At 40.8% G+C, this 26,128-nt stretch overlaps 3 protein-coding genes across 4 annotated transcripts; 2 read left to right on the plus strand and 1 right to left on the minus strand.

Moving 5' to 3' along the window:
• The first annotated feature begins 1,480 nt into the window (after positions 1-1,480).
• Positions 1,481-4,908, plus strand: LOC5513126 (L-threonine 3-dehydrogenase, mitochondrial). Its single transcript, XM_001633373.3, has 6 exons — positions 1,481-1,715; positions 2,021-2,063; positions 2,377-2,447; positions 2,867-3,189; positions 3,662-4,019; positions 4,342-4,908. The coding sequence occupies exons 1-6, from the start codon at positions 1,496-1,498 to the stop codon at positions 4,494-4,496; spliced, it is 1,170 nt and encodes a 389-aa protein (XP_001633423.2). The 5' UTR covers positions 1,481-1,495; the 3' UTR covers positions 4,497-4,908.
• LOC116618644 (protein rogdi homolog) lies at positions 3,320-12,704 on the minus strand. Of its 2 annotated transcripts, none has more exons than XM_032382591.2 (14): positions 12,581-12,704; positions 12,415-12,486; positions 10,295-10,343; positions 9,708-9,753; positions 9,406-9,460; positions 9,227-9,310; positions 8,795-8,890; positions 8,485-8,583; positions 8,089-8,205; positions 7,317-7,354; positions 7,017-7,059; positions 6,410-6,493; positions 6,029-6,072; positions 3,320-4,558 (listed from the first exon to the last, which is right to left on the minus strand). In XM_032382591.2, exons 1-13 carry the CDS (start codon positions 12,608-12,610, stop codon positions 6,040-6,042), a joined length of 846 nt encoding a protein of 281 aa, XP_032238482.1. In that variant the 5' UTR covers positions 12,611-12,704; the 3' UTR covers positions 3,320-4,558; positions 6,029-6,039. The 2 variants fall into 2 exon arrangements, with proteins under 2 accessions (XP_032238482.1, XP_032238484.1); XM_032382593.2 differs by having other exon boundaries at positions 12,415-12,521; positions 12,581-12,608.
• LOC5513099 (beta-1,3-glucosyltransferase) lies at positions 12,664-24,572 on the plus strand. Its single transcript, XM_032382589.2, has 15 exons — positions 12,664-12,776; positions 12,864-12,943; positions 14,284-14,320; positions 14,652-14,755; positions 14,984-15,060; positions 16,083-16,194; positions 16,262-16,398; positions 17,267-17,330; positions 17,815-17,937; positions 18,398-18,464; positions 18,556-18,669; positions 18,985-19,087; positions 20,203-20,325; positions 22,874-23,018; positions 23,475-24,572. The coding sequence occupies exons 1-15, from the start codon at positions 12,731-12,733 to the stop codon at positions 23,583-23,585; spliced, it is 1,443 nt and encodes a 480-aa protein (XP_032238480.1). The 5' UTR covers positions 12,664-12,730; the 3' UTR covers positions 23,586-24,572.
• Positions 24,573-26,128: the final 1,556 nt, after the last annotated feature.

The following is a 26,128-nucleotide window of genomic DNA, read 5'->3' on the forward strand; positions in this document are numbered from 1 at the left end:
TGGTGCCAATGTGTGTATGCTAGTGTGCTTTTAAAGTCCACATCTAAAAGAAGGGAGGGAAGATTTCGGTTCAGGACACTTTAAAATTTTGGGTGCCTACTTTTACGTCACAAAAAAAGGAAAAATAGGGAAGTGAATGGAAATGGAGGATGCAGGCATCTAGACAAATAGACACAAAATTGGCAGAAAGAAATTTGCAACTAATTTTCGGACATGTGTGTGTGTGGAGGGGAGGGGTCTAAGTTTTAGAGTTGTATGCGCCATTACTTAGGCTTTTAGGCGTAACCTAGCAACTCGAATCTCTAATAAATTTAGTGCAATTGAAGTAACATGTATGTACAAACGTATCCACAAATACATTTTATTGATAGAAAAGTGATAGGAAAGCTTTTCTTTTGAGGTATTTTTCTTATCCTTAAAATCAAAAGATGATCTTTTGGTATCTTTGGGAAACAAATCACCTTTTACGGAAATTTTCCAGTTACGGGAATCTGTACCGGTGACTTGATAACCAGAATTAATAACCGGAATTTCCTGATATTATATGGTAAACAACCATCTGTCCATGGATGACCTACAACACCAGCAGGCATTCTGTTGGGCTCTTGTTAGACGCCACGTATACTATGACGTCATGTGAAGAGCGCTGGATATATTACTAGACAAACTTTCATTCCTAAACGTTCTAGAGTAATAACTCGAATTGATTCGACTGTTCGATTAAATCGAACCCAATCGAATGATTGGATTTGATTATGTCCGGCAATCGAACAAAATCGAATTCACAACTTTTTCCAGCCAATTGAGCGCAATCGAACAGGCAGACATTTCGAGTATACATTCAGCCCACACTGAATTCTTTAGAAAGATATTGATAGACATGTACCAAATGCAGAAGAGATTAGAGATGGCAGCTATGTCTACTATGCATTTTTCAAGTTGCCTAATATGATTTTTTATTTGTGCGTAGGCATGAATACATAATTGTTTGTGTACATTAGATGTCAGATGTTTTATATTCACTCCGATTCATTCTTTATCATCTTCATAGCTATCATGGTTCTCAAAGAAAAATCGTGCTTGGAGAGTTCCGGGAAAAATAACAGCAAATATGATAAAATAGATTTATGTTCCTTTTTTTTTTATACCTCTATTTCATGTTTTTTTTTTTTTTTTGGTGACACTTTCTGTTCTCACAAAACTAGGAGATCTAAATTTCCAGCTTTATTTAGAAAAAAAAAGGCCTACTACTATAAGGGCCCATAAATACCTATTCGTTGGTCGCCATTTTACTGAAGTCATCTTATTTTGCACGAATTCTGACTTCCGTATTCGTGCGATAAAAAAGCATGTTTGAACAGCGTCAGACGTCATCATAAGCGTTAGAAAACACTCTTCTGATCTATTCCGCGATTCGTCACAATTATTCTAATGAAATAAATCGCACGATCTGATTGGCTTATAGTAACCACACACCCCCGACACGCCTGACGGCATGACTAGAATATCTGATCAAACCGGTCTTGTTTCCTCAAAACTCAATAAATTCAAAAACGCGTACAGAGTATTAGCTCAGAAACTGCGTGGAAATCTACAACGAATTATGTTCTCAAGGAACAACAGAACTACAACAATTTTATTCCAAGGATTGAATATTTTGACAAGGAGTCGAAGTCTCCATGGAATTTCACGGTCTCCTCGTGTTCTCATAACAGGTGAGACTGTGCTATGTAAGCGTCGCACCACGGCGCATGTCGCACAGAAGGAAAATAAAGAAACGTTCCCCCCAAGCCTGGACTTAAAACTATCTAGATGACAAATAAAAACATCCATGATTTCTGTTATCTTGCATTGTTGCTATAAGGATTCAAACTTGAGACCAGAAACGCCGGTCTTACTTATTCTATTTTGAGTAACTTAAGTTAAAGTGACAGGCTTTTCTCAAGTAAACTGAAAATTCTGTTACAAATCTACTTCATTGACTGATTTCGATCATCTGATGTTGTATGTGTGTTTTTAGGAGGTCTTGGGCAACTTGGACAAGGTCTGGCAAAAATTCTTAGGTACGTAACACACAAAATTTGCATAAAACGCACTCTTGCGAAATTGTTCTATTACCCAAGTAAAGCCGAGAATATGTTCTTTCATTCGTAGAAAGATCATTTTAACGTTAGTTAAACCTTTTCAGCATGAGAGTTGACCCAAGTATTGATCTAATGTACACAAACAATTTTGGGTTATTTAGGCATAAAAAAAACGCTTAAACACCGCTTGTTTTGGCTGTTTACATTGATTGATTTAGAGCGACGTGTCAGGAGGTAACTATTATTGCTCTCGTTATTATTTTGTAATAACCTACTTGTAATTTATTTTTAGGGACAAATATGGCCGAGAAAATGTGGTTATGTCTGATATCGCAAAAGCGTCTGATCAAGTCTTGCGAAATGGTTGGTATATGGTAATATGATGATTTAATTTGAATAAACATCCCAGATTTTTGCACGAAATGGTAAAGGTTTATCGTTCAGTAAGTTCTACAAAATCTCAGTGGGACATAACTCTCTTCTAGTAGGGAAATATGTTGAAAATGAAAAGGTTTTAACCTAAAATACCACTATTTTAGTACCCAACCATTTTCCAATATAAGCTTTGTTATTATTATAAATTGTTTTTTTATTCCGTTTTTTATTAGAGTGGTTTTTAAAAACCAGTGAAATACTATTTTGTTTATTAAGTAATAATACCTTTGTTAATAATAATGTCTTTGTTCTCTTTTGTTCTGGCTTGACTATTGCACTTTGACAATTACATTTTGTTGCACAGTATTTGGAAAACCATTCTATTCATTGTTGCTCTTTTTTATCAGGTCCATACATCTATGCTGACGTGCTAGACCCTCAGAGCCTGCAAAGCATTGTGGTCAATCATAACATTGACTGGATAGTGCATTTCAGTGCAATCTTGAGTGCCGTAGGCGAGCAGAATGTGACACAGGCGCTACAAGTTAACATTGAAGGCTTCCACAACATAATAGAGACTTGTCGAAAATACAACTTGCGGTTGTTTTCACCAAGCACAATTGGTGCATTTGGTCCAGAAACACCCATGGATAACACCCCAGACATTACCATACAAAGACCAAAGACTATCTATGGCGTGGCTAAAGTCCACATGGAACTACTGGGAGAGGTACTTATCTCATGAATACTAATGAAGATGTACATCTAGGTCATTTATAGCCTGTTTCATGATCACAATCACTTGCCATCTGATAAAACAGGAAGGTAAAAAAAAAAAAATAACAGGACAAAACACCTACTTTTTGCAACAGAAACAAGTCAAATAGTATGATTTATTCCTTTTTCACTTTTCAACATTACATTTTTTTAAGTTGTCGGCCCACCCTCTTAAACATGCTCCGTGGTCCTTGGGCGGTGTCATTTATAGTAAAAATAGAGCTGATGCCCTTTTTATCTACAAGTTTTAAGGGTTTAGTGATATTTTGAAATTTGATGTGTAAGAAAAACAACTAGCTATTTAACATTCTTTTAAATAAACAAAACAATTGTATAATAAAAACATCTGCAAAATTCCCACCATTTTTTCATAGTCTAAATCATAAGTTTGCCGATATCAATATTTTCAACCATTTTTTTCTCAGTATTATCACCATCGATATGGACTGGATTTCCGATCAGCAAGGTTTCCTGGCGTCATATCAGGGGACAGCATGCCTGGAGGGGGGACAACAGACTATGCCATCCATATCTTTCATGAGGGGTTGCAGACTGGCAAATACAGATGTTACCTCCGCCCAGACACCCGCATGCCAATGATCTACATCCCAGACTGCCTCCGTGCAACAGTGGAGTTGCTAGAAGCACCATCAGAGTGTCTGTCGCAAAGAACCTACAACTTGGGAGCTGTTAACTTCACTCCTGCAGAATTAACAGAGGAGTTGCAGAGATTTCTCCCTCAGTTGGACGTGACATATGAGCCAGACCAGCGCCAGTCAATTGGTAAGTGTAAAATAGTGAATCTTTATGAAAGGCGATGGATATGGGAATTGTCTAAAGATTATGTGGAAAGGAATAAACAGTAGAGGTTTTTGTGTACTAGATGTTATTGGGGTGTCCCCATAACTATCCTAATGGTCTTTCCTTAGGCTCTGGAGCTTTATATTAAATGTTTAATACTAATAAATGATTACAATGATAAAAGTAAATAAAAGTAAATAATTACAATGTGAAGTTGTCATATGTACAGTTTGCTGGTAATTTATAAGTTGTTACATTCATTTTTTGAGTAACAGTGAATTTGATAAATGGCTTGATCTTGCAGCGGATAGTTGGCCAAATTCCCTGGATGACAGCAAAGCTCGACAGGACTGGGGGTGGAACCACGAGTATGACCTCTCGGCCATGGTATCGCATATGGTTGACATGCTAGCGCCAAAATACATTACCACTACTAAGCAAAAGACTGCAAGTAGCTAGAGGCAAGCACGGGATCAGTATGCAGAGGCAAGCTCAAATGTGGGAGTTAGTAGCCAGTACAACTGGAAAAAAATAACATTGTACACCTTAGTATAAACACTCATATTTGGTAGCTTTAGTGTACCATTGATATTAATGTGTCAAGGAAAGAGTTCTTACGAGTCATGTTCAGATGAGCAGGGCAATGGTGTATATATCTTATAATGACATTGGACATGCTAGATGTTAACATGAGTCGTTAAAAAGACTGTTTTATTATATTTATATAATATTATTATTTTAAAATCCATTGTTTAAATTTCAAGGCAAGTGAAGATAGTGTCTCCAAAGTTTTCAAAAGACTGTCAAACTAGTTCTTAGACTATAAAAAGTTATTATTTTATAATAAACAATAAAGGCAACACACAAACTATACCTGGTTATCACAACAATGTTTAATATATAATATTCTGAAAATCTGGACTCTTTAATGATTCAAAATTTATAATCCAAATTATAACCGAAGCTAAAGAACTTTGAAGATTGCACATGCTCAAAAAGACTACAACTCATAGCATTTTAGCTATGTTTGCTGTATCAAACTGGACACCACCGATTGCAACAGTGTAGGGGTTTAAAAGGGTAAAAAAATATTTGACCAACATTTTTAGATTCATGATTATTTCAATCTTTTAAGCACTTCTTAAAAAAACAGGATGAAATACTACAAAATGTTGCCACAAAATAGGGTTTATCATGTGCAATTAGAGTGGTTTTCAAAATCCCATGCAACAAAACGCATTTATTAAAGTGTAATAGTCAAGCCAGAACAAAAGAGAAAGACATTACAGTGTATTAGAACTAAATAAATTAAATAGGATTTCACAGTCTGCTCATATTGAAAATGCAAAGTCTTATTGAAATTAGCACCTCAAATAAAACAGAAATTATTATTGTATGGGTGCAAAGAGCACAGGTAATTATTATCTGCAGTCATTCTTACAGCAGAGAAGAGGGGGATAGTGAAATTTGGAATTGAAAAAAAGGTATAATGCACTTAGCCATTTTATTTATTTATTTATTTATTTATTTATTTATTTATTTATTTATTTATTTATTTATTTAAGCTTTGTCATTAATTACGATTTTACCAACTGATGCAATCTCTGGTGTTTTCAGGATTCAAAAGAATAACAAAAATCATGCTAAAACTAGGTACTCAACAGTATAAACAAACTCCAAATAATTGAGTATGTGCCACCTTGAATTCATATATCATACAAAAAATAGTAAATTTGCTCACCATTGCCACTGTTTCAACAAAGAGAACAATCTTTGAGAACAGTCAAATTACTCTAGTGCCAGTTTTCGTAGACTAAAAAAAACAATGTTTTTATTGTGTTTGGCTGTTTATTTATCTATTTATTTTTGTAAACCAAATTTTCTCAAGAATCTAAAATTCTTTACCAATGATTTATATTATAACCAACCAGTTGGCATACTTTCAACAAACACTGAACTGGGGTGGATTAAAATGCCCTTGATAAAACTACCTGGCATTGTGCTATCTTGAGTCCAGGGCGCTGAAGGTAACAATCTGCAACCAAGATTACAACTTCACTGAACTTCATTGAACTGCTATACAAATGTTAAGCACCTAGCTGGGGAGAGGGTGTGAGAAGGGCATGTAGCTGGTTAAGGGGAGGGGGCAAATCCCAATGCTTTCAGATTGATTAGAAATCCTAGCAATAAAGGCATTTCAATGGATATTAACCCAGTTGGCAAATAATGTATAATCAATGTGGAGGAGGGTCCAACAGTAAGGCATGAGTTGAGTTTATTCTTTGCCGAGACCATTTAACTGAGCATCCACGAAGAAAGACACCAGCTAGCCACTTTCCAATGATCCCCTGTGACTGCCAATAATGTCCTACCTTGTCTTTGAGTTGTTGGCAGAGTTGTAGTGCAGCCGTAAAGAGTAGCATGCTGTCCTTCAGTCTTGGTATACTACACTCCACCTAGTCAGCCAATCAATGAATAAGCTTCAGCAATATATTTTTAATAATTAACCCTAATTAGGTGCTCTTGTAGTCATTCTTTACAGCAGAGGGGGGGGGGAGGGAAGATGGGATTTAGAATTGGAAAACAAGGCTAGGGTATCAGATAAAGAGAAAAGGGGAAGGGTAACAGATAAATAGTAAAAAGTGCAAACAAAAATGGATCCAGTTTTGAAAGCCTGTGGAAAAATCTTACTCATTTTTTGTTCGGGCCACATTACTTCGAGAAAACTAGATTTTGTCATTGTTTCCCTTGATTGTTTTAAATGTTATTGTGTTTTACATCCATCAAAAGTGCAACCTCAATCATCCTCGGGACCCAGGGCGTTGCGGAGATGGGACAGCTCCCTGTGTGCCCGATGAACCTCAATTTAGCAAAGAATAGAAACTTGACTTTGGAAATCATCAACATAGCACTAAAAGTATTCCAAGTAAGGAGTAAAATAATCTGGCAAAACGTTGGCAACAGTTGGATAGTACTTACATCAAAATGGCTTGTGATTTCCATCCACTTAGAATTATGTTCACTGTACAAAATAACAAGAGAAACTAGGAACACAATGTTTAAATGTAAACTGAATGTCATAGTCTCATCTCTAATATACCATAGACACTGCAGTCAAGTTTCCTGTGAGTTATAATGCGACATCAGAAACCTTTTCTCTTGGTTGCTCTCCCCAGCCCCTCATTTCTCACAGACAACCAAAGGAGTTCCAAACAGAATGCCTGAGACTAGGCTGCATACAGTACAAGAAAAATGCTAAGAAACATTGAAATCACTTACAAAGTGTATCCGATGCCATCCCCTTCTGGAGAATGCTTCTATAGAAAAATAGCTTAATAGCGCAAGACAATTATAGATAGGTAGCAAACCCTCAGCACACCCCCCTTAGTAAATCCTTGCACCCCTCAGCAAATCCAGGCTCCAAAAAACACCACAGCATTGTTGCTGAATACATTAATGACTTCTTTTTAATTAGGCAATCTTGTAAATGTTTGAGAATAATGGCCTATGCACATCTTTAGTCACAGCACCTCCCCCCCCTACCAAGCAAATCCTGGCTCTATGCCTGCAAACCCCCTTTAGCAAATCCTTGCGCTCCCCCCCCCCCCCCACCCAGGAAATCCTGGCTCTATGCCTGCACTCCCCCTTTAGCAAATCTTTGTACCCCCCTCCTACCCAGCAAATCCTGACCCTATACCTGCAAACCCCCTTTAACAAATCTTTGCACCCCCCCCCACCCAGGAAATCCTGGCTCTATGTCTGCACACCCCCTTTAGCAAATCATTGCACCTCCCCCCCTAGCCAGCAAATCCTGACTCTATGCCTGCAAACCCCCTTTAGCAAATCTTTGCACCCCCCCCCCCCCTAAGGACATCTTTGCACTTCCACCCCCAAAGCAAATCCTGGCATTGGCCCTGCACTCCCCTTTCAGCAAATCTTTGCACCTTCCCCCCCCCCCTCCCCCCCCAGCAAATACTGGCTTTGACCCTCCCCCCCCCCCCCCCCCCCCTTCGGCAAATCCTGGCTCTCTGCCTGCAATGCCATGACTTACTGGGTTCTGAGGAGGAATGGGCAGCACTACCATAGTATGCACTGATAAAACAATCTTGTCACAGTTGATGTAGAAATTTGCCACTACTTCATCTGCTAAGCTAGGCTTGAAGACTTTCTGATTAACAAAAAAATTAAAGAGACTCAATTAAATTCATAAGTAACTTTGACTAATTCTGTCTTTCTCAGAAGTTGCAGGAAAAACTTTGACCTATTGTGGCATCACAAATTATTACAAGGGAGACAGAATAAGACCCCATTAGTTCCAGGATTTTGAAGTTTAGTTATTTCTCTCACTTTTATGAGAGAGAACTGTTGTAAGTGGATAATGGGTTAGGTGGGGTTGGAGCACCCCCCTATACTCTCTCTACACCCCTACAAATCTGCCTATTCTTACCTGGTTACTGGAGTTTAGGATGTCAAGAATAGTCCTTTTCTCTGGGACCATCAATCTGTTTTTGCCCTTTGTAAGACAGCTAGCAATATCATCAACCATCTAAGAACAGACAAAAGCCAAAAATATCCATTGTACACCTGTGCTAGCATTAATCTGCAGTTTTAAGCTTTATTAAACAGCTGCGTCTACTATATTTATCAGTGGTGTGAGCTGTATTAATGGTGTTTTTAAAATCAAAGAAGGGTTTCAGTTAATGGATTTAGCCTGAAGAGCTTGTTCTAAGAATATTAGGTGAAAGCAATATCTGTACCTTGGTGACCTCCACACCAGAAGATGGTGAACTCTGAGTTCGCATTTCTTCAACTTTCTCAGCAGCAAGTTTCAAATAGTTAATGGCATCTTGAATCTGGAATAAAAAATTTATGTTGGGCATGTTAGAGTGTTTGCTATATGCACATGACATTTTGGTGGTCTGTACTAAAAAGGCCCATGGGCGGATCTAGCCTTTTGCTGGGAGGGGGGTGACTTTGGGGGGAAGGGGAGGGGGTTGTAACATTAACTTTCTGGCTCACAGACTAGATTGTAAGATTGTTTTAAAGGGCATGTATCCCTAAGAAGGAAATACCATGTCATGTTTTAATTGACATTTTTTAGAATGGGGAAAGGGGACTTGACCTTCTCCTACTAGATGCAGAATTAACTTATATATTCTGATGACTGCCTACGCTAGTCCCTAGTGTACCTGCTTTAGCTTCCATGGCATGTCATCTCTGATAAATACTCTAAATCCACTGCTTGAAACTTTTGGAAGTTTGAATTTCAGATCCTGGTGTGACAAAGAAGTAATGGTTTTAGAGGGTGGAAGGGCACAAAAAAAAAAAATCCAAGCCTAAGTTGACATGTGGGTTATAGAGAACTTACTGCTTTTGAAATATCCTCTCCTTCAACTGCAACATAACCTTTTAGAAAATCTGTGCTGAAAATAGAAACACAAGAGATCTCAACCATACAATGAAGACATACTGAATAATAACCGCCAAATGACACAAAACTATGTTCTCCTGTGGAAGGGATGTGGAAAGCTGAAGCTGTCTCACTTTTTGGCATATTCAACATGAAGTTAAGGTCTGCAGTTCTACATTTTTATTGTCGTGCTCTGTGTATTTTAACCATCTGACACTTCTTTTTAATACAAAAAACTAAGTAAATCTTTTCTATTTTACCTTGGTGTTGACAACATGAAGTAGTCTTGTGGCTTGGACTGATCACCTAAAAATAGGGAAAGCTAAAATTTGCAGACACTGACTTACGCTGATAAACTATTGTTTCCACTATTTATTGGAGGCTAGATAAACAAGAAGGTTTGGGAAATCTATTCTTGGGATCTTTTAGGGGATCAGATTTTTTCTGTAATGGTATACCCCCCTCCCCTCTGTTTCATGCCCTGTGTTATTTGTGTGTGCACGGAAGGGGAGAGGGGGGGGGATAAGGCAATACATAGCAATTTGTTACTTATCTTGTATCAGAGGGATGGCATGGAAATGTTCATTAGTAAAACCCAGAACACAAGCTTACCATCCTAATCTTGTTATCTGCTCGACCCGGTATTTCACAAAGTGGATCTCAGATCTTTTGTCAATGCAATAAAAATGCAATGAGTGTTTATTTGACCTATTTTCTATAACAAAAAAAAAATCTTAGATCCATTCTGTGGACAACCTCGGTGTAACAACATTAGGGTGGTATGCCTGTGACTGGAACATTCTGAAAAATCAGAAGAGCTGTACTCTGACAGGAGACAATTCAATACCTTGTGAGTTTTTAGATAAACTTGAAAACTGCAGCCATTTGAGACATTCCTGATAAACAAACAATCATTTTTTCATAATACTGTATTTATCTATAATTGTCTCTCAGCCACTATTGCTGTAAAAAAAATAATGAGATTTAGTTTAATTAATGTTGAAACTTGGGTGTGTTATCAACAGCTTGCTGTGATTGCTTGCCATGAGAGTTTCTCAAACTTGTCAAATATTACTAAAATCTATAACTGAATTTTGACATAGCTAGAATCCTTGTTATTTCTTTAGTTTATTTAGAATACAAAATCTATTATAACTGCAGAGGAAAAGTAACTCTCCAGGGGCCGGTTGCACAAAGCTTGGATAAGTCTTATCCACCGATTAAATCCTTATCCAGAGGATAAAACTTATCTGAGTGGTGTGATTTGGTTGCACATAGCCTTAATAAAAGTTATACAGCTGGTAAAGTTATCCAGATGATAGAGGTCGGATAAAATCTTATCAATCAAATAACCGTAAGAAAAACAAAATGGCATCTTGCTTTCTAATTTATTGTCAGAATTTAGATTAATTTCAGTGCAATTTGAACCACATGCAAGCAATGAATTTTACAGTTGGTAAATTCTTAAGGTACTACATACTTACATGCAGCTCTGGCAGGACTGGAATCAACCTATATAATATTGTCCGTTCTGTCAAGAAATGTGACTCCCAAAGACAGAAAGAAGCTAAGCACTATCCTTTTTGATCATCCCGTGATTTATGTGCACTTTGCCTCATATACTGTTTGTTTCTGGCACTTTTAGTAAGTCTTTCAACGGCCATCATTTTGTTTGAAGGAAAAACAGTGTGCACTTTGCATATTTACCATGAAGACGGGAAGCTATTTATTGATGAATGACAGCCAGTCAAGCGTTCCATTTACATTACGCTATTTTATCCGCCAGATAAATATTCGCTTGATAATGATTTTATCCGGTGGGTAGCGCCTATCCGGCGGATAACTTATTCAGGCTTTTTGCATACGGCTTCAGATCACTATTATGAGAAAATACATGTGTACATGGACTCTTTTTCTTAGGTCATAAACATTGTAACAAAAGAATAGGGTTTTTTTTCTTGAAATTTCACTATTATTTTGAATAAACATTAAGAAGATGAAAACAGCTGACTGAAGTACAGTGATTCAGTAATACACTTGAAACTTTTGTCAGTTATACTAGATTTCCCAAAAGTTATACTGATTTCAACATGTTTGAAGTGAATGAGGGTACATGAGAATTGTTGATAATGCATAAACATATGCGATCATGTGGGCATGAGAGTTGGAACCCCGGGGAGTTCTTCTCATTTTGACCTGATAGGGATGCTGGTATTTTTCTAGGGGTCAAAATCAGGCCTCAGGTATGTTTTAGGGGGTATCTAAGGGTAAATGGGCATTCTATAAGAAATGATATTTTTTAGGGGTTCTAGAAAAGAGGCACTACGAGTCAACGTTTTCTAGATTATTTAATATTTCCGACTTCTAACAAAACACTTTGACAATTTGTCATTCGAGACTCTGTTATCAACCCGTCTAACGTTTTGGTATTTTTAGGGGTATTTTTTGCTTCTTGAGTATCTTTAGGGTAGCAAATTTTGGTGTTGAGGTATTTTTAGGGGTATTTTTCGAATTTCCCGACGAGCATTCCTGTCACTTTTATCCTGAAGAACGGACATAAGGGAAAAACATGACATGACGCTTCAAATAAGCCCATTTCACATCTAATAATGCGGAGAATTTCTCTGAGTAGTTAGTAACTTATAGCAAACAAAATATCAAGTGCGACTTTTTTTAAATTGATGCGACGTGTTGTAAAGTGTCATTGAAATTTCAGTTTTTCGTTCCTGAACTGATACAGAGGGCAAGGATGATCAAGGAAAAATTATCTTAAAAATCCAAAATCTGGTTATGTGCACTTCGGCCTCACGTTATTTGTGTTTTGAAAATCAGTCCGTAATACAAGGACCCTATAGCCATTGAAGAAATTGTGTCTTCTCTCTCTATCTGGAATTGCGCATTTTCCAGGTTTTTCCGTCATGTCTGAAGAACCCCTTTCCCCCCGGGGGTTGGAACTCTCATTTTTACCTGAAGAACACAATCCATATGTGTTAAAACTTTAGGGACGTGATCACTCAGGAGCCAATCAAACTCAAGCCTCTACAAAAAAGACAAAAAAATACCAAAGAATACAACTACGACAAAAGCAAGGTTATTTCACTCCATGCAGATGAAAGCCTTCAACTTTACTCACCATCACTCGAAGCTCCTCTGGATCCGCCATATTGGAAAACGGTGACCAACCACAGGAAACCCAGTTCTGTACAATAAATAATACCCAGTCTTCTGGGCTACCCGGTCACAACAATCACGGGGAGGGAAGAAGTACATTACTACAAGGAGAATGGAAAAATTCTCTCGTTGGAATCTCGCAACTATTCTTATCAATTGTAAGTACCTATTGATTTCACTTACGAGCTATAAAATGCTTCTTTATTCCTTGTCCTTATGTTTCTATTCAACGTTATTCTATTCAGGTTTTCTGTGCGCTAGCGGCCTAGATGAGTTTTCTCCCGACAGCCCTGTGGCCGCGTTCGAATTTGGCGCTATCACAAAGGTGAAATAAAGTAGCTTGTTATTATTAGAAGCCATCCAAGAACAGTGAAAATAAACTATAGTGGCTTCCAACTGTTGAAGACTCAATCAGATTGATGATCACTATGTCGTGGTCGGGTCAATAGAATGAAAGGCTAGGCGTTTGTTTAAGATATTTCTTAATTAATGTTGTATCCACGTATAAAGAGATTTGCCTTGATAAAAAGACATCAAAAGAGCCGTTATTCGTTTAAAATGAAATTTGCACTACACAGCCTTTCTTTATTTTAAAAGGAACTCTTAATTAATATAAAAGAAAATATCATGCGATATATCAGTTGAAAGCCGCATTTCGTCAGCTTCGTAATAATGCAATCCGATATTGACGAAACGCAGATAAAAGTATAAAAAATGTAAGTTATATTGGAAATTTGGCGATTAAAAAGTTATCTACAAATGTAAAATATACCAAGATAATCGGTTTTTCCTCTTTTTTATTCACGTGTCCATCTTAATTCCATTTTTAATTAAATATATCTTTTGTGTGTTCCATGTGTTGATGGGTCTTTGTCAACCGACACTGAGACCTGCTTTGGGACGTTTTGTCAAATCGTGTGAATAGAAACCTGGTGTATATATATTTTGGTTAGTTTTCTGCAAACCCCCCATTTTTTTTACAATAACATTATTCATAAAACAGGGTCTATTTATAAAACAATTCATTGTTAACAAAAAATATGTTTTTTTCTTTTTTCTTGTACAGTGTACCCTCATTTGGGGGTATAGTATATATATATATATATATATATATATATAAAATGATGGTTGAAGGCTTTCATAGAAAGTGCTCAATACTCGAAAGTAGAGCGGTGTATAGTGTTGGTTTGAGAAAAATACAAACTACATAGGTTTCCCTACAGGTCTGTTTCGTGGTTGCCCACTCATCAGGGGATTTAATGAGAATATTCCTACCATCGTATATATACTATTAACATTGGGCAATGTTACTTGGGCAACTATTAACAAGTGGGCAACCACGAAACAGACCTGTAGGGAAACCTATGTAGTTTGTATTTTTCTCAAACCAACACTATACACCGCTCTACTTTCGAGTATTGAGCACTTTCTATGAAAGCCTTCAACCATCATTTTATATATATATATATATATATATATACATATATATCTTGGTTTGTAGGGAAAAAAAACACATGCGAACTACAGTTTCATCTCTACAAGCCTGTTTTGTGGTTGCCCACTCATCAGGAGATTTATTAAGAATATATTACTACCATCACTTATATACTATCTATGCATAAAATGAACATAAATTAATTTGATATGAACATTTTTTACAAACAGAATGAAGATATTCAGAATACTAGCAGCTCGACCTTGAGTAAGTGTCTTATCTGATAAAACTGAATCATTTGTGGATATGATAGGATGTAGCATGTATAAGGTTATGGTGCTAAATGTTGATGTCATGTACTAGTCACATTAGGTGGATGTCACAAGATTTTGGACCTCATCACAAGCCTAATTTTTGTGACAATATGTTCATACATTCTCTGTATTCACCTGCATTTTTGGCTTTCTTGGGTTTTTCACATATTTACTGTATTTCACCCGATTTCACAAGATTTTTGTTGACAGCTATGTGTTTATGATGTTCCATAAGGATTGTTATTTAGTTTGTTGTAAACCTTTCTCCTTTTTTATTCTACCAGGGCTGGAAGATATTGTTTTAATTTCAAGAACACAGCAAAATTCATACCACATAAAGAAGGCAGAAGAATTTAAACAAAATCTAACTTCACAAGTTTCACCTGAGGTATATTCTGATTTGTAGATTTGAAAAAACATGCAGTGCCCAAGACTGTTGCCAGGAGGTTTCATAAAAACCACCCACACAATTAGAAGGTTAACTCAAATGAAAGAATAAAGATCTTTGCGATAGGCCATAGGCAGAAATCGGCTCCCATTAATTTTTTTGGCTACCCAAAGAAACACTTTGCTTGTTTTCAGCTCACATTACTTTCAATATTTTGTTTTCTTTCAGGATAAATTATTTCTTAGAATGCTTCATGAGACATGGGCACCCTATGGGGCGTGGTCTATATTCCCTATCCTGCCTAGGTAATGTCACCCTATTGTGTTTTCTACGACATTCCCTGTTATGTGTCCTCCTATTTGGTGTGGTCCTAATGACTCTCAGCAGCAGATATAGTGGGGGGGGGGGGGGGGGGGAATGTAACAAAAAAAATGACCCCTTCCTCCTTTGTCACTGAGCCAAATCCTCCATTTATCGAAAAGCTAGATCCGCTCCTGACTTTGTTCGATAGGTTGCCTTGATGGGTGTGGCCTACATAATCATCCACATCTTATAGGGTAAGGGTGTATCCCGGGGTACTCAGCCTATGCTTGGATTTAGGGGTGCCGCTGGGGGTTTTGAAACCTGACCCTGTTTAGGACAAAAAATCTGAAAAACCATACCCTGTTTAGGACAACACCCTTGATTTTAGGACCCTGTTAGCATGTGAGAGCACGCCGATCTGACTGCAAGGCGGTCAGATCAGCGGTGGGATCAGGGGTTATGAGTTTTAGCAAGGCAACCAAATATGTACCCTGTTTAGGACAGCCTTGCTTAAAATTATGTACCCTGTTCAGGACAGAGAAGCCTGAAATATATACCCTGTTCAGGACAGAGAGGCCTGAAATGTATACCCTGTTTAGGACAGAGAGGTCAAAAACCATACTCTTTCCAGTGGCACGTCCCTGTAAAGCCCATATAAGGGAGTACCCCCCAGGGTGGTGTATTCATATCAGTCAATCTTGTTTTAAAAACAAGGTCGGGGCAGCATAAGTGCAGTCATACTGACCCATTAGTACTGGGGATTTATGGGGAATGGGTGTGGTTATGCATGGGCAGTGATGAGGGTATGGTTAATGTTGTGGCTGGGGAGTGATTGGGGGTTATGGGTGTGGCTGTGCATGGGGGTGACTTGGGTATGGGTGTGGCTGTGCATGGTGAGTGGTGGATATGTGTTTGGCTGGGCTGGGGAGAGAGTTAGGGGGGTGCTGTGTAAATTTCAGTTATTTGCAGGGAGTGCTGCACACTGAAAGTGTGACAAGGATTGTAATATTTATGTTTATTTCAGTTTACTACAGCGTTATGCAGATAATAAAGCTTGGATCTTTTTCTGTGAAGAAGATACAGTCATTGACTTAAAAAAACTAATAGAAGTTCTTGGCAAATACAATGCAAGCAAAGTGAGTATTCCTATGTTGCATTCATAGGAATCATAACATAATGTCAATAATTATGTTTAAATTGTAGGAGCTATTCCTCGGACATGCCATTCAGGATCCACGCCCAGCTATTATTCATCATTTTGCATTTGTTGAAGACCCTTCGCAGTTCTCATTTCCAGACTTTGCAGCAGGTTGGGCAATCAGCATACCCTTGCTCAAAAGGTGATCATCTGATAACTATGTGCTACGTATTTATGTGATATCCATAATGGTAGGCATGTACCCAGGATTGGCTGAGGGGAAGGGGGGTGCGCAGTCAAAGGTATCATATCAGGGCTTCTGGAATTACGCGGAAAAAACTCAAAATTACGCGGGATTCTTTGCTAAATTACGCGGAAAATCAATCATTACGCGCTAAATTACGCGGGATTTTGCAATACATTTTTCTTTAAAAATCAAAATTTTGCGGGATTCTTTACTGAAATTACACGAAATATCAACTGTTACGCCCAAACTACATTTTGTACCGAAGGAAAGCACCGAAATAACTTGAAAAGGTTAATTTTTTGCGTGAAAATATTTTAGGCAAGTTTTCATTGGCTCCCAGCCACCAGCCAATTAAAAAAGGTATTTTATTATTAGTCCTAGGCATTCGCGGTTTAGCAAAGAACGCCTAGTCATTTTATTTGTTTTCGAAATTCAGTTCGAAATATCGCACTTTTTTATCTTTTTTTACGAGAAATAGAGGTAAGAACCCTAAAAGAACACATCAGCTGTTCAATTAAATGTTTTGTCTTTCAAAATATAGCCAAATTTCGGGGGATTACGTGGAAATTTGTGGATTACGCGGATTACACGGAAAAAGCCAAATTACGCGCTTCCGCACCAGCGCGTAATTCCAGAAGCCCTGTCGTATGGAAAAGGCATAGTATTTGAAGATTCCTCAACAAGAAAAGACCCATGTTTTGGCCACCAAGTGGGGTGTATGCGAATCTGTAACTCTTGTGGATACCAGAAGTGGGTCAAACCAACACTTTGTTTGGCTCTAATGTCTGTTAGTTTCACCCATGATTTCCCATAATGCTTTCAGCATGAGCAAACGTCTGGAGTCCAAACCAATCAACTCAGACTTTACAATTGACGTCCAGCACGAGGTATGTCAGTATTTCTTCTATGTACCAATACTTGGTACCAATAGGTGAACCACACCCACTACCCTACTTTTGTTGTTGGGGTTAGCAGATTTATGTGAATCCTGCCAAAAAGCATTCAGGTCTAGCATTATGCATGTTATAATTTACTACGGTTGAGAGTCTACGACAACACAAGATTTTAAAGCACGCTTTGCTCACTCCACGTTTTTGCCCAGTTATTGAGTAGAGATGATAAGAATTCCCTTTAAACTTAAAATTGCTTTTTAAAGGTAGGAGGGAGCTTCTGTCCATAAGTGTATTGTTTCTTTGGAGCTTTGGAAGAAAATAAATATTGTCATTCATAAAAGTATTACTATGTATAATGGTTTTTGTTTCGACTTATCTTTTTTTTTCTTGCTAAAAAATTAAAAGTGATTGGCTACCCCAAATAGAACTTACGTCAAATAATACTTCTATTAACCCTTAATTCCTTCTCTTCTCATAGGTAGCTATGTTCATTCGTAATGAGGGTGAGGGGACCTTGTTGACTGATGTTCCTGAGTTATGTACCACCCTCCCTGGAACCCAGGAACACTGTGCCACATCATACAACAGCTCCATCTCCTGTGTAAGTATGCCACATCGTAATAACAAATCCGTCTCCTGGCAAGTATAAGTATCACAAACAACAGCAGCTACAGCTAGAAACAGCAACAATAAAAACAAAAGTGCCATAACCACTGCTGCCACCATCAGCACCAACATAAACTATACAAATACAATGTAGCTTTTATCTTATCTCATAATACTTTCTTGATACAATAATAAAGCGAGTAATATACCTGGTCATTTTGTTTATTAGTATTTGACATCGTGTGACTAGTCTAGCAAAGAATTACATGCAGTTGTTTTGAAATATGTGATACACAACTTCTGCTGCTGGTGGTGTTGGTGGCGGCGGCGGTGGTGATAACCGTCATGATATCGAGAGTTATTTGTTTTGAACCAGGGCAAGTAGAAGGTCAATATTTCTTCCACCTCTCCGCCTATCTGTCACTACTTATCAATTTTCTATTATTTGACCTTAGGGGCGAATTTCAAGCGATGATATTTTCTTTGCCGTCAAGACGACTAAAAAGTACCACGGCGATAGAGGTAAAAAAAGCCCTGCAGAATGTTTAATGTATGCATAGTTTATTATTGGCTTTGTTTCTCATTGACTGTATTTGTGGTTGTTTAATAACAGTCCCTGTTGTGAAAAAAACCCTGGGTCAGCATGCCAAGCATGTAGTTTTCTACAGCGAAACAGAAGACCCAGATGTTCCTACAGAAAATATCGGCGTGCCAAATACAGACACAGGTAAAGAGCAGATTAGGAGATGTACATAACACAGAAATGGCAAAAGGCGTTAAAAAAGTTAGGCGTTGAACAAAGATGGAAAGTAAACAGAACGCGGAGGTGGGGATTAAGCGGGCCAACTGATGAAATGCTATACCAACCCCAGCTATATTGATGCGGAGCGGATAGATTGAGTTGAACTATCAAACTAGGGGTGGTACTAACGGACATGCTAAGCTGTGAGGGCGGACCAAAAGAGGGCGGTGCATGGCTTTGTGAGTGGTTAAGTGAATGATTGAGAAAGGAGGCCCAAGTTCCGTCTATTTCTTATTTCAGGTCATTGTGCCAAGCTAAAAGCGATTATTGATCGATCGGCGGTTGACCGTCGATTCTCCGATAAGCCCTGGCTCGTAGTTATTGATGATGACACCATCATGAGGTCAGTTCCTGTCAATGACGTATGCAAAAGAGAGTGCGCCATTTTTGCAAATGTGCGAATGTACGTTTTTAATGTGCGCAGTTATTTCAAAGTGCGTTACTTGTTTAGATGTGCGCAATTATTTCATACATTTCAGAGTGCGTTATTCGTTTGCGAAATTCCAGAGTGCTTTGTTTGTTTCTTGTGTATTACTTGTTCCAATGTGTTATTTCAAAGTACTTATGGAGTCTCGAAGTTTTCCATAGTTAATCGCCCGTTGCGTTTGATTATTCAGTGTCCCGCCCATGCACCAGCTGGCTTCCCTGGTACTGAATGTTGCGTTTGATTATTCAGTGTACCGCATATGCACCAGCGCGCTTCCCTGGTACTGAATGTTGCCTTTGATTATTTAGTGTCCCCTGGTACTGAATCTTGCGTTTGATTATTCAGTGTGCCGCGCATATAGCAGCTCGCTTTCCTGGTACTGAATCTTGCGTTTGATTATTCAGTGTCCCGCGCATGCACCAGCGCGCTTCCCTGTTACTGAATGTTGCGTTTGATTATTCAGTGTCCCGCACATGCACCAGCGCGCTTCCCTGGTACTGAATGTTGTGTTTGATTATTCAGTGTACCGCGCATGCACCAGCTCGCTTCCCTGGTACTGAATGTTGCGTTTGATTATTCAGTGTCCCGCACATGCACCAGCGCGCTTCCCTGGTACTGAATGTTGCGTTTGATTATTCAGTGTCTCGCCCATGCACTAGCTCGCTTCCCTGGTACCGTATGTTGCGTTTGAATATTCAGTGTCCCGCACATGCACCAGCTCGCTTCCCTGGTACTGAATGTTGCCTTTGATTATTCAGTGTACCGCGCATGTACCAGCTCACTTCCCTGGTACTGAATGTTGCGTTTGATTATTCAGTGTCCCGCACATGCACCAGCTCGCTTCCCTGGTACTGAATGTTGCCTTTGATTATTCAGTGTCCCCTGGTACTGAATGTTGCGTTTGATTATTCAGTGTGCCGCGCATATAGCAGCTCGCTTCCCTAGTACTGAATGTTGCGTTTGATTATTCGGTGTCCCGCGCATGCACCAGCTCGCTTCCCTGGTACTGAATGTTGTGTTTGATTATTCAGTGTACCGCGCATGCAGCAGCTCCTAGCGTGTTACGACCCGCAAGAGCCCATCCTTCTCGGGGAGCGTTACGGATTTGGTGTTGCCACTGGATACGGATATGAATACGTCACTGGCGGAGGAGGGTAAGATTGAAATATCTCAAGAAGTCATTCTCCTTGAAGGGAAGGCTGCAGACTTGAAGAGAAGGCATCCTCCTTGAAGGGAACGCTGTGGACTTGAAGGGAGGGGTGTGGACTTGAAGGGAGGGGTGTGGACTTGAAGGGAGGGGTGTGGACTTGAAGGGAGGGCTGCGGACTTGAAGGTAAGGCTGCGGACTTGAAGAGAGGGGTGCGGACTTGAAGGGAGGGCTGTGGACTTGAAGGGAAGGCTGCGGACTTGAAGGGAGGGCTGCGGACTTGAAGGGAGGGCTGCGGACTTGAAAAGAGGGGTGCGGACTTGAAGGGAGGGGTGCGGACTCGAAGGGAAGGCTGCGGACTTGAAAGGAAGGCTGCGGACTTGAAAAGAGGGCTTCGGACTTGAAAAGAGGGCTGCGGACTTGAAGGGCGGGGTGTGGACTTGAAGGGAGGGCTGCGGACTTGAAGGGAAGGCTGCGGACTTGAAGGGAAGGCTGCGGACTTGAAGGGAGGGCTGTGGACTTGAAGGGAAGGCTGCGGACTTGAAGGGAAGGCTGCGGACTTGAAGGGAGGGCTGCGGACTTGAAGGGAGGGCTGCGGACTTAAAGGGAGGGGTGCGGACTTGAAGGGAGGGGTGCGGACTTGAAGGGAGGGGTGCGGACTTGAAGGGAGGGCTGCGGACTTGAAGGGAGGGGTGCGGACTTGAAGGGAGGGCTGTGGACTTGAAGGGAGGGCTGCGGACTTGAAGGGAGGGCTTTGGACTTGAAGGGAAGGCTGCGGACTAGAAGGGAGGGCTGCGGACTTAAAGGGAGGGGTGCGGACTTGAAGGGAGGGGTGCGGACTTGAAGGGAAGGCTGCGGACTTGAAGGAAAGGCTGCGGACTTAAAGGGAGGGCTGCGGACTTGAAGGGAGGGCTGCGGACTTGAAGGGAGGGCTGCGGACTTGAAGGGAGGGCTGCGGACTTGAAGGGAGGGGTGCGGACTTGGAGGGAGGGCTGCGGACTTGGAGGGAGGGCTGCGGACTTGAAGGAAAGGCTGTGGATTTGAAGGGAGGGGTGCAGACTTCAAGGGAAGGCTGCGGACTTGAAGGGAAGGCTGCGGACTTGAAGGGAGGGGTGCGGACTTGAAGGGAGGGCTGCGGACTTGAAGGGAGGGCTGCGGACTTGAAGGGAGGGCTGCGGACTTGAAGGGAAGGCTGCGGACTTGAAGGGAGGGCTGCGGACTTGAAGGGAGGGCTGCGGACTTGAAGGGAGGGCTGCGGACTTAAAGAGAGGGCTGCGGGCTTCAATGGAAGGCTGCGGAATTGAAGGGAGGGGTGCGGACTTGAAGGGAGGGGTGCGGACTTGAAGGGAAGGCTGCGGACTTGAAGGGAGGGCTGCGGACTTGAAGGGAGGGGTGCGGACTTGAAGGGAGGGCTGCGGACTTGAAGGGAGGGCTGCGGACTTGAAGGGAGGGCTGCGGACTTGAAGGGAGGGCTGTGGACTTGAAGGGAGGGCTGCGGACTTGAAGGGAGGGCTGCGGACTTGAAGGGAAGGCTGCGGACTTGAAGGGAGGGCTGCGGACTTGAAGGGAAGGCTGCGGACTTGAAGGGAGGGGTGCGGACTTGAAGGGAGGGCTGCGGACTTGAAGGGAGGGCTGCGGACTTGAAGGGAGGGCTGCGGACTTGAAGGGAGGGCTGCGGACTTGAAGGGAGGGCTGCGGACTTGAAGGGAAGGCTGTGGACTTGAAGGGAAGGCTGCGGACTAGAAGGGAGGGCTGCGGACTTGAAGGGAGGGCTGCGGGCTTCAATGGAAGGCTGCGGAATTGAAGGGAGGGGTGCGGACTTGAAGGGAGGGGTGCGGACTTCAATGGAAGGCTGCGGAATTGAAGGGAGGGGTGCGGACTTGAAGGGAGGGCTGCGGGCTTCAATGGAAGGCTGCGGAATTGAAGGGAGGGGTGCGGACTTGAAGGGAGGGGTGCGGACTTGAAGGGAGGGCTGCGGACTTGAAGGGAGGGCTGCGGACTTGAAGGGAGGGCTGCGGACTTGAAAAGAGGGGTGCGGACTTGAAGGGAGGGGTGCGGACTCGAAGGGAAGGCTGCGGACTTGAAAAGAGGGGTGCGGACTTGAAGGGAAGGCTGCGGACTTGAAGGAAAGGCTGCGGATTTTAAGGTAGGGCTGCGGACATGAAGGGAGGGGTGCGGACTTGAAGGGAAGGCTGCGGACTTGAAGGGAGGGCTGCGGACTTAAAAAGAGGGGTGCGGACTTGAAGGGAAGGCTGCGGACTTGAAGGGAGGACTGCTTCCTCGTTGTGAGGGATACTGCCTTGGATAACGAATGCTGCTTTAGACAGAAAGGAAGGAGGTGTAAGGCCTTAGGGGGCGTGAGGGGAGGGGAAGACCAAAAAGGCGAGGGAGCGTAAGGGACCGTGATACAAAATTTCTGGAGATATGATATTTTTAAACAAACACGCTCTTCTCCCCATATTTGATGCCCTGTTAGGATCATACGCTTTGTTATTATAAGATAAAAGGCAGGCTGCTATCTAGAGTAGGGTTGATTTCTTTGCTTATTGTACTAGGATGGTTCTCAGCCGAGCTGGTATCAACATGCTGCGTGAGAGTGGCTGTGGATGTTGGCAGGATAACTCACCGGATGACATGTGGCTCGGGAACTGCTTCAGGAACCTCAACATCCCCGTGACTCATAGCCCCGCCTTCCATCAGGTACACACCACAGCAACAACAGCGATAACAACAACAACAATAATATCAACAACAATAACATCAACAAAAACATGACATCAACAACAACAACAACAACAACGACGACAACAATAGCATCAACAATAACAACAACAACAACAATAACATCAACAACAACAACAATAACATCAACAACAACAACAACAAAAATAACATCAACAAAAATAACATCAAAACAACAACAATAACAACACTTTATTTTTATCAGCCTACTAGGCCATCGTTATTTTCATTATTATTGTTTCTTCGAACGAGCGAACCAATATTGTAAAGTGAACACTAAACACACCAGTAGCAGCATCACCATCATTAATCATTGTTTTCAAACAAACAATAAAATGAATCGACACAATACAATAATAACAACAACAATAACACGAGTTTACTCGTTTCATCATCTTTTTGTTTTTTGTGCAGGCACGGCCGGTAGAATACGTTGCGTCCCTACTAGACCATCAATCAGCAGTCTCCTTTCACAAGCACTACGACATCGACCCGATAGCCGTGTACAGAGACTACCTGAGCTAACACTACGACATCGACCCGATAGCCGTGTACAGAGACTACCTCTGAGCTAACACTACGACATCGACCCGATAGACGTGTACAGAGACTACCTGAGCTAACACTACGACATCGACCCGATAGCCGTGTACAGAGACTACGTGTACAGACTACCTGAGCTAACACTACGACATCGACCCGATAGACGTGTACAGAGACTACCTGAGCTAACACTACGACATCGACCCGATAGACGTATGAAGACTACCTGAGCTAACACAGCGACATCGACCCGATAGACGTATGAAGACTACCTGAGCTAACACAGCGACATCGACCCGATAGACGTGTATGAAGTCCGAGCTAACACTATGACATGCATCTTAGACGCCCTTTGTATGTCAAAAGATCGTGATCATATTCTTGGTCGAGAAACTGCAACATGGCGTTTGTTGTCCTGTCGGGGTCTTCTATTTTAGCGCGTCTTGTTTAACTAAACGTTGTGGGTTTCTTCGGTCTCATAGCACAGAAATAAGTTCACCGAAGATTAATCCACTTACACTTATAAGTACTGCAGAAAGTTTTGGGGTATTATTCTAGCCTTAGAAAGGCATTAGAAAAGGTTTATAGGATTTAGTTCTTAAAATGTTATATATTAATATATATTCTATCTGAAATATGGGATCGGGGAACTGTTTAACTTATTCGTCTTTCACTGACCCAATCCGCCCCACACTAGAGTTTTTCTATTGTATTATTTGCCTAAAATAGATAAAAGCCTAAAGATTAGCATTAGAATTTGAGCTGTTTATCCAGCTTTACATTAATGTACACATTGTATTATACCGTCTAGAGAGCTTATTGTGTGGGGTGATAAATGTTGAATTGTAAATATACCGAGCGCGGACCTCGTGTTGTGACGTAAGGAAAACAAAAGTTATATATAGCTTGAAAAGCATCTCATAAATCAGACGTTATTATTCAAGATTAAAATGTCAAAACAAATTGAAACATTTTTTTTAATTTATGTGTGGTTTGTTTGTACTTTAAATTGTACTAAAATGCACGCTAGAATACAAGAATCCAGAAATTGTGCATGTTCTTATTGGGTGCATGTTCTATTTTCTGTCGTAACACTAAGAAAATAGGGGGCGTAGACACTATGTATTTTCAACACAAGGACTATTACCATGTCCTTATATTGAAAATATTAGGGTTGGGGGGGGGGGCACGTGCACCCAGTACCCCGCCCCGCTACGATGCTTATTTTCTGAGAACATTCTGATTGCGTCGCCTTCACATGATGGTTTTCTTGCCGGCTATTAATTGATCGCAACATGGGTTGACATCCGCGGAAGCATTTTCTGTTGTTTTGAACGATGGGTTGCCGTAAGATTTCTTTAAAAGCGTTCGGGTAATCTACCGACAGCATTTTTGTGCAATTTTCAAAACTTAAGAGTGAAAACTTGCCAAGGAGTCATATTTAGCGCAGTCACGGGCAGATAACAGCCGCAAAAACAATTGTTTTTTACGAGATTCTTGAGGTGCTTCTGAACAACAAGAATGGTCTCTTGGTGGAATGTGATATCAAGCTCAGTTGATATTTGGCGGCTCGAGTGATGTCTATCTTCAATAGAAAACAATAAATATCACAATCATCGAAACCGTACGACACAAATATAAACGATCTACTGCAACATTCACCGACTCTTTTATTTTCAGTTGATCTATAAAAATATTACTGCCAGCGGCATATCCACTGAACTTTCAGAGGGGAAATATAATCCACATATTTGCCCTCCATCCCCGCGCCAGAGTTTCGTATTCTTCCTGCCTCCCTGGTCACCCCGTGCTCCAAGCGAAGCCCCAAGGATACTCTCCGTTGTTTCTTATCACTCATTCATCTTTCTCTAACAGCCAAAGAAGACAGAATATTCAGTTGTATTGTGTGACTGTTTTTATCATTATCCTGCCTAGCCTGTCGCTATATTATTATTTAAAGGCTTGGTTGACCACCAGTCATTCGTAAGCATGACTCAGGGATTTCTAGACAATCGACGTGATGGCTGTTGATTGGCATGATCCGCGTGTCAGCTAGTACATGACAAACCGCACGCACGTGTTCCATAGCAACCTCCCAACTCGATTTGGCTCGATTGGGATCTCCACGATAGCTTGACCGGGATGCAATTCTAAGCTTTTTTTACGATTTGGACACGGGAATTCGATGAGAGTACAAGCGAGATATGGTTTGGGATAATATTGAGAGGCTATTTATGCTTATTTCCTAAGGGGAAATCTTAGGTCTTGTGTTGAAAATACTAGAGTTTCTATAAAAAATAACCTATCTCTTTTTCTCGCTTCTCGACACGAACCCATTATGCTCTTAGATGCCGAAAGGACGGTTATGGTTTCTTGTGATTTGGAAGACCTCGGGGCCGCATGACTGGTATAATCTTCGTCATTCTAGCACATCTCTTTCTTACCCCTTTTTCCTTTAGAAAAAAAAAAACTACTATGTTTCCATGTGGACGTGGAAGCATGTGTGGACTATTATGAAAATAGCT

The sequence above is a fragment of the Nematostella vectensis genome, chromosome 4 (genome assembly GCF_932526225.1).
Source record: "Nematostella vectensis chromosome 4, jaNemVect1.1, whole genome shotgun sequence".
Taxonomy (NCBI): domain Eukaryota; kingdom Metazoa; phylum Cnidaria; class Anthozoa; order Actiniaria; family Edwardsiidae; genus Nematostella; species Nematostella vectensis.